At 42.2% G+C, this 9,514-nt stretch overlaps 1 protein-coding gene across 1 annotated transcript; it reads right to left on the reverse strand.

The window, feature by feature from the left end:
- Positions 1–7,768: 7,768 nt before the first annotated feature.
- On the reverse strand, positions 7,769–8,323 carry LOC139837759 (uncharacterized). Its single transcript, XM_071827026.1, has one exon. It carries the CDS (start codon positions 8,321–8,323, stop codon positions 7,769–7,771), a length of 555 nt encoding a protein of 184 aa, XP_071683127.1.
- Between the last annotated feature and the right edge of the window lie 1,191 nt (positions 8,324–9,514).

Here is a 9,514-nt window from a genome sequence, read left to right on the forward strand (position 1 = left end):
TGAATTTTAATTGAATTTAGAATTAAAATTAAAGGCTTAAATAGCAAGTATTAAATAATTGAATTTTTATTAAAAATAAAAAATTCCATTTTATATTTTTATTGGATGGAGTTTACTTTTATAAGAATTTTGATATCTGATATTTATTTTTCTGAGTTTTTATGAATTTTCTAAGCATTTGCAAAGTTTCAGCAATTTTCTGTATTTAAAATTAAATGAAAACACGATTTCTACCGTGGCCTACCCTAGCTACTGCCACTGACTGGTGGGTCATGTCCACCTCATCCGCCACGTGGGATTTGACCAAGTCAAAATCACCACGGTGGAGAGGAGGTTGCTGGCCGGCGGCCAGTCGACGGCTGCGTCGACACGGGAGGGCTTCCGCGGGGCTTTGCGCGTGTTCAGAGGCACTGGGCGACGTGGTGAACCAGAAAGTGGCGGCGCCCCCACGGAACAGTCGCCGGAGCTACTTCGGCGAGCTATGTCCGCGGCGGAGCACGGCGGTGATCGACACGATGGAGCTACGGTGGCCGATTTGATGCAATAGAAAGCTTAGGAGGATCCCTAGCTTACCAGGAGCGCGATGGTGTGCTCTGTTGGGGCAGAGGTGGCCGGACGGCGTCGATTTCGTCCATGGCCGCGGCGGCGGTGGTCGGAAGAAACGGCGAAATTCGTCGGAACGGGAGCCCCCCAGCTTGCACGCGTCGATGAATAGAACGAGGGAAGGACGGCGGTGCTGCTGATGGTCATGGCGAGGCAGGGGGATGCCTCTATCGCCGGTGGCGAGCGGAGGTTTGCGGCTTGGGTTTCGGGCATTGATGAGGAATTAGGCGAAGGGAGAAGAAATTGAGGGCGTCCACGCCATTTATATGGTGCTAGGCGTGCGCTGGCGGTCAGCAACGTCGGCGGCGACGCGGGACGTGGCCCTGGTGGCTCGGTGGCGAGCCCCTGTGCTCCCAGCGAAGGGGACGAAGACGACGACGTCTCCTTCGTTCTTATCCGAGGCGAAAGGGTATTGGGCTGATTTGGGCTGTGCTTCAGGCTGGGCCTTGGGCTGCTCCTGGGCTGCCACGGCCAGGCTGCTGCTGGCTTCTCTGCAGGCTGCTGCTGGGCTGCGAGCCAGGTAAGGTCCATGTGGGTTTTTCTTTTCTTTTGTTTTCTGTTTTCTTTCTTATTTTCTGTTTTGAATTCTGCTTTTAAAATTCAAATTTGAATCCTATTTATACCTTGCAGGTTTTATTACTATGTTAATTCCATTAATGTGTAATGCAATGACTATTACACCACTTTCCTATTTGAGGCAGATATTTTATACTTGATTATATTTCATGCTTGTTGGCTTATTCAAAATAACAAATAGGCATGAGTTTATATTTACACTTTAATTTTCTTTTGGATTATTTAAAGTGTATAATTAGTGCTCAAAGCATTTTAAAGATTATTATAAGGTATTGGGTTCTTAATTGAGAGTTTGTTTCACTTACATATTATTTTATGGAATCACCTATTTATTGTAGTTTTGTAACTTCTCTTATAATCCCCCTTTTAAGATGAACACTATTATTAATATTGAAAATGTCTAGAGTAAATATTGTTCTCATAATGGTTTGGTCTTGATAACAAAGGTAAGTGATTGATCACCTCACTTGGTTTTAAATAAAGGGTTTCAACTATGTTCATCTTATGCTCCATAATTAAGTCTAGGATTTAACTAGTGAGCAATCCTAGGGTTCTAAGCATATTCACCTAATGGGAATTGGTTTGAATCTCAAGTATGGCCTGGTTTTATATTATGATCACCATAGTGATACATAAACCAGTGTTGAGATTTAATTCAAGGTTGTAGAAATGAGATGATACCATATTGCATGCTAGGGTTTAATCTTCCCTAACCATGGTAAGGTGTTTACTTACTTAATATTTCATGTGCTTCCTAGTTACTAAGGATTTGAGAAGTGGTTTTATCTTCTACCAATTAACTTCTATTGTTAACCTCAATTTATCATTAAAGTAACTACAGTGGTTATAGTTCTTTTTATAGTTAACTTTGGTCATATGGATTGATGATTTCTCACCATATCAAGTATGGAGTTTTGCTCTAAAGCTTTCTTAGATGAAGAACAAGTGGAATGTAGGTGTGGTAGAATCCTACTTGTGATCACCAAGTGGTTCACAAGTTAGGGTTTAGGATATAAGTCTAGGTTTGTTTACTAGTTACCTCCCTATGATTTCATGTGGGGAATAATATCTAATAATCATATTATTTATATATTATCCTCACATCCCTCAAGAGCATGATCATGGATTAGGCATGATCAACTTGTTCTTAATATCTCTACCTCAAGTTCTTAGGGTTTATGATCATCACTCAATTTATAATGATCAAGGTTTGGCTTCCTAAGGGATCTCTCATTAAATGGGTTTCTCACTTCCATGATCAAGCATTGTCTTGATGAACTAAGGTATAGCACTTCTATTTTATTTTCTAGGATGAGCTATTATGGTGGCCTCTATAATTGATATCCCAGGAGATTGCCTGGGATAATTCTTAGGATTCTTTCCAGGGAATGATGATATAATCATCTGAGTATATGGATAGTTCTCTTTCCCAAGTCCAAGTGTTGCCTCATTAATTTGAGTGTAACACCATAACTTGAGTTCTCTCTTATAGGAATAGTTATTCTAGGGTTTATGGTGTACTCCTAATATTTAAGTGCAACGGTTGTCCTTTATTCTTAAATAGGTAAAGCTTGGATTAGTATGAGTGGTCACTCTCATTTGGAAAGGACTTAGTATTATCCCAAGGTTATAGTCTTATGATGATGTTTTGATTACATGGATGTATATCCAAGGTTTAGCTTAAGGTTTGTCATTGCTTCTCTAATAAATTATATATAACTCTCTCCTCTCTAGGTTTGATGTATAATAATATGGAATAGAGAAAGCTATATATTTCTAGAGTTGATCTCCTTGTTATGTTTCCAGGAATAAAGTAGAATGAATACCATGAGGTTCATGGTAGGGTCAAGGATTAGTTTAAGACATGGAAAAGATTAGTCAAGAATAGTTTCTCCATTCATTGTTACTTGTTTTCCAAGTAGATGTATGTTCATATGTTATGGCAAGGAATACCATGTTATGATCTTTAATAAGATCAAGCAATTTATCATTGAGTAAAGTGTTGTTGTGTTGATTATTAGTTCCATGTGATCTAACCCCTTAGATCAGATCATCTCTACCCAAAACAAGGTTTTAGCAAAGTCACATTGAGGTTTATAGCGCTTGACTTGATGAGCTACTTCAATTCCACCAAGGTCAAGTGAAACTTCGATTCTTGGACTGTTTTACTTTAAAGCGCGAAAATTCCCCAGATTTTCTATGCATGAATGCAATGCACACATCTGTTTCCTCTATTTTTGTAACCCCATTACCTGGGATATTACAGTCTCTACCCCTTAAACTAAACTTCGTCCTCGAAGTTTGATATCCCTCACGTTTCGGAGTGTGGATCTGACTTGTGCAGACTACATCTTTTCTCAAACTCCGTGGTGATCTCACTGGATATAATTGAATATATCCCTGGTCCAGATTCTTCCTGGAATCCATTAGGGTTTGTCTCTGAGCATTAGTTTCTTACTCCAGTTCTATGATTTTTTTCTCTGGAATCTAATAATACCTGTCTCTGAGCCATGGCTTCTAACTTTAATTATTTGATTTCTTTTAACCCTATAGTCTTGTTTCCTTTCTCATTGAAGAATCAATGATGGGACTTCTTCTTGTCCTGACAGTCTTAATTTGAAGACTAATTGGATAACATTCTCCTATTTGATAACATAGGTCTTTGTTTTCCCTTACTACCAAAACTGCAATAATGGTACTAAGTAAGGTACTTAACATGGAATTGGTCGTGATGGTTTATTTTTCTAATAATGGATTAGACTCATTTAGTCTATCCAATCATGGATTATAGTTAATACCTAAAACTACTTCGGTTTCTTTAGGTTCCATGAAAGGAATCATTCTATTAGTCCTTGATATTAGTATGTTCAATCTTCTTCATTCTTGACCATCTTGGGCTTTATTGGTCTACGGTATTTCCTTCGTCCAACTTCCTTATGCTTAACTTACTTGAGCTTCCGTACTTTTGAGTAACTATTACTCACTTTGTCAAGTTATAGTCCACTTCTTACTTCCTCGAGGTATGAACCTCGGCTTCTGGTCTGACATACTTCTGAAAGTAGTGTTCAACAATCTTATGAAAATAAGATCGAACTTCCTCTCAGTTCAGACCTTCATCATCTATCTTGCTCAAAATATTGAGTTTTTGTACCTCCAACTCAGTCTTTACTCTACCCCTTAGAGTTTTCTTATGGTCTTCAATTCCTTTTCTTCCAACTATTGGACTTATGATTAGAATATTGATCTAGGTCTTGTTTATAATTTATATTCCTCTAAGGTTTTGCGAAGAAACTTTGTGGTGTATCCACTCAATTGTGGACATCCACTATGAATCCTTTGACTAAATGTTTATAGATCTAGCTATTTGGCTGACAAGATTTTTATTTGTTCACAAACTTTTGTTACAACTAATTAGATCGTGGACTATTTGTAATACCAACTGATACCAGCTGTGGTTATTATACCAACTGTGGCTATTTGATATATCTAAAAATGGATTCTATTATAGGTTCTGATCAACTGGACGAGACATCCTCTACTTTATCTCGCAGTATTGATCCTATACCAATTGTGATCTTCTGATATCAACTATGGTCTTCTTATATCTGCTATGGTTTCATAAGTCATCTTTCTTCTGTCAGGGTTTATTTTGCAAGAGAACCACTAACTGACACTATGAATATAATATCCGAAGTGATTTCCCATGCATCCCCTCTTCCATGTTGACTATGGATCTGCTTCAGCTTCACCATAATCACCAGATTTCTCACCTTCATGCTTCTTCTGTACTAAAGTACTCCTCTATTGAGGTAAGCATGAGCAACTGATTGTACTTCCTTCCGAGTATTGTGGTTACTTCCCACAACTTTACTTCATTTCTCCGATGAACCTTCATCTTGTCTTCGGAATCTTCCAGAATTCGTCGCTTCCTCACACGAATACTATTACCCTCTAGATCTATAGCATCAAGTCAGAACTTGATATTGCAACATGCATTTGCATATCAAAATCGAACTTCATGTATGGATCTAGTCAATCAATGAAAATCCAATAAAATCCAAGAAGATTCAGCTTTGTGTATATAATACACACCATCATAAGCCTGAATATACTAGTTGAGTAAGACATCTCGAAACATCAGGCTGAGATGTGTAGTATATAACACCACATAAGATAGGTTTATGTCGTGATACTTAGCACGAATATGTGGGATTCTACTATTTGTCTCAACATTTACCTTAATTGCACATTTGCAATGAGATAAACTTGAAACAAATGGGTCTAGGATATTTAGGTTTAACCTAGTTTTGTTTGGAAGTACTAACAAAGTATTTTACTATATATAAGTGCTATTGAGGACTATTTTGTATGATACCACTAGTTCTAATATGGTTACTCTGAATACATATTTATTAGGATATATTTCCTATATTTTCAAGTGTTTCTACTATACACATGTGGTCGTGATGTGCTTGGCACACTTCCCATATTTTTGGAATACAATTATTACACTATTGTTTTGCACTAGGCTTCTTATTGTACTCCTCTTAATTAATTATGAGGTTCTAGTCCATCACATAATGATTCTCAGGTGAATCATATATGATTTCTGCCTCTACCATGTAAGTAGGCATATTTTATTCCTATCTCTCTTCCTTATTTCCCATGATTGACTCATCATGGTCTATACTACTCATTTCACTTGTTTGTATCACTTACTATCAGTTGTTTCACAAGTTTGTACAATTTACTTACTCATTATTTAACTTAGTCTATAATTTTCTATTAGGATATCTTAATTATCTTCATTACTTGATATTACTTCTATTACAGGTCTGAGTAACTCTTACTTAATCATGACATGTGTTGGTATACATCTTCCAATAGGATATCTTCCTTATGGTTGTATCCTCTCTTTGGACTACCATGTATTGTATACCAACTGTGATCTACTCATCTATGGTTTGAAGGACTTAATGTATGCTACATATTTGGGATTAGCTAACTAACTTCACTTAGGAATGTTTCATTAGAACCAGGTCAGCATGTTTGGCTTGGGTTTTTCCCAAGATCCTTTATTTGTACCGACCAATAATTTTTTTATTAAAAACAAAGGAGGATCTTAAACTAAAAGAATCATCTCCCTCCTCTAGTGATTTGATTTATCCCAAAAAAGAAAAACTGGTGATTTGATTTGACGCAAACAGAAATCCAAATGCAGAACACCGTCGTACGCCCTTGTATAACTTAATCTAATCGAAAACGCACCGCCATGTTGGGGATAGCGTCGTCGAGCTCGAGCCTGCACAGAGAGCGCGCGAGCTCGGTCACTGTCAGGAACTAAGCTCAGTGGAATACAGCTAGCTTCGGTTGCTTACTTGTTGGCGAGGAAGACGGCGCCGTGGACACACTGCTCCTCGCGCTCTCGCCCACTGCCGGGAAGGCTACTGCTCCTCGCACAACCCAAGAGAGGAGCGGATGGTTCTCCGACGAGCGCGAAGCAAGAGGAATAGACGAAGAGTACGTGCTATCTTGCTTCTTTTCCTTCTATACTAGTGGGGACGAGTGCGTAGATCTGCTCGGGGCCGTCCGGATGAGATATGTATATATAAGCCGCAAAGATCGCTGGAAGGAGCTGTGAACCAATATTACCGTATTATCCCTGCCGCGCTAGTGGGACTGGGGCGACTCCCGGTAATTCCCCAGCCGTTTTGTCTCACATGGCTGGAAGGAGATGTGCGTGAACCAATATTACCGTATTATCCCTGCCGCGTGGGGCGACTCCCGGGGAGGGAGGCAGTCGACGTTGGCTTACGCAGGCGTTGCGTGCGTGAACCAATATTACCGTATTATCCCTGCCGCGGGAGTGGACGTATTGTTTCCCCAGCCGTTTTGTCTCACTTGCGGGCGCAGTCGACGTGTGCGAACCAATATTACCGTATTATCCCTGCCGCGTGGGCCCACTCACGACTGCTTATACCCTTTCCCAGTTCCTGTCGCATGTCTTTTTCATCCCCTCTTTCCTCCCCGTTGTTTTCATGGAGGCTGGGATCTCACGCCACCCTCATCCCGGCAAGGCGCCACCGTTCCTCCCACCCAAACTACCAAATGTCGGCGCCGTTCTTCTTCCGCCTAGGCGCCGCCGCCGTACCTTTTTTCTCCGGCGGGATGTGGTCTTCTGAGTTCTCATGATCACCGTCTCATGTCCTCCTTCAACCTCACATGCGGGATTCGGCGATGTAGCTGCTTCGGCGAGCCGGCGTCGGATCCCGCGAGCGGCATGGGGTAACCACCTGGGCTATATGATCACAGATACCAGTGGTTCGATACAAGTTTCCACAGCGTCACGCTGGGATTTGGGTAGAATTCGATGATGAATCGCCGGAGAGGAAGGAGAGAGTTGCTCTTGACAGAGACTTGAGATTCAGTTTACACATCGATGCCCCTCACGCACGCAACGCCTGCCTAAGCCAACGACGAATTCATGTCTTCTTGGGCCGTGGTTACCCCTTGGGCCTTCTCAGCTGCCTTGAGGTGGGCTTCGCGGATCGGATGACGTGCCTCTGTTCTCCTCTGTACACGGACAGCTTCAGGTAACAGATGTGTCGTGACAATCCCCCCGAGATGTAGCTTGACCCCAAGCTGGCGCCTGTGGATACTTGGTCACCATGGCGTGGAGGAGCTCCCAAGTACAGCATGTCGCTGCCATCCCTTCCCATTGCACCTTGATCTGGGGCACTTGACGATAGCCTCGACGCACCAGTCGCTCGCCACAGATGGCTTGTGGTTGCACCTGCATGTCAATGGCTAACAAGGGATCTGGTAGCTCAGTGCTCACCTGGTTAGTTGCTCGGATGGCCTTTTTCAACTGAGATACGTGGATGACAGGATGGACCTTGGATTTTCCAGGTAGCTGGAGCTTATATGAAACATTGCCCACCTTCTGGATGATCTTGTATGGACCAAAAAAATTGAATCCCAGTTTGTGTGAGGAGCGGTGCACCACTGATCGCTGCACATACGGCTGCAGACGCAGGTATACCCAGTCCCCAATCTGGAAGCTGCGCTCATCTCGTTTTTTATCCGCCTGGTGCTTCATCCTTCGTTGAGCCCGCTCCAGGTGCTGCTTGATCACAGGGACCATGGCTGCTCGTTCTTTCAACCATGCATCCAACTCTGTCTGACCAGTCGGTGACCCTTGCTGAAAACCAAAGTGTCTGGGTTTCCTGCCATAGAGAACTTCAAAGGGAGATTTGCCCAAGGCAGAGTGATAGGAAGTATTGTACCAATACTCGGCCATTGAGATCCATTCAGTAGCATCACTACAAGCATATCAATATAAACTCAGTCGTGCGAGGCACGAGTTGGAGAAGTTACAACAGAAACTTGACGAAAGAAGAGCTGCAGCAGATGCTTCTAGCGAGCGCAGAGCTAACTTGAGCGCGCACTCGAGGCATTCAGGAGATAGTCACAGAGACAACCGCGCAAGAGCACGATCTCGATTGGCAGGTGTACCCGAAGCTGAGCGAGAAAATCTGGTCCAAAACTTCGACATGTCCTTCATGTCGATAGATACAAGAGGGCATATAATCCCGAAAACGCCAGAAGCAGGATACATGGCAACACTCGCATATCTGATGTCAACTAGACCACCTCAAGGAGATCTTCGAGCATCGTTGTACCAGACAGCTATGGCAGGAATTGGCGTCATGGGCGCGTGTTATCACCAGAATTTGACCAAGTCGGAGGTGGGCCACGATCAAGATAAGCTTGAAGGTTATATATGAAGAAAATACGAAGATCGGCCTTTTATGCGGAGTTGGGCTAGGTTGCCCATTTATCTGTAATTTATTAGATCGTGTCTTAAGTTAGAAGTTAGAGTTTGTATCGTGCACGCTGGGATATTCCCACGTTAGAAAGTCCGCTGGACTATAAATATGTATCTAGGGTTTATGGAATAAAACAACAACACAACGTTCACCCCAAAACAAACCAATCTCGGCGCATCGCCAACTCCTTCGTCTCGAGGGTTTCAATCAGGTAAGCGACATGCTGCCTAGATCGCATCTTGCGATCTAGGCAGCACAAGCTCCACGTTGTTCATGCGTTGCCGTCTTGAAGCGTCTTTGATGGCGGGCAACGTAGTTATCATAGATGTGTTAGGGTTAGCATAGCTCTTCGTATAAACATGCTTACGTAGTGCAACCCTCGCATGTCTAGCCGCCCTCACGCCTATCTCGGGCGTGGGGCGGCACCGCTTGTTCATCATCTAGTAGATCTGATCCGTTACGATTGCTCCTTGCTCTGCAAGGATTAGTTTAATATCTGCAATAGT

This window comes from Lolium perenne, chromosome 3 (assembly GCF_019359855.2).
Source record: "Lolium perenne isolate Kyuss_39 chromosome 3, Kyuss_2.0, whole genome shotgun sequence".
Lineage (NCBI taxonomy): Eukaryota > Viridiplantae > Streptophyta > Magnoliopsida > Poales > Poaceae > Lolium > Lolium perenne.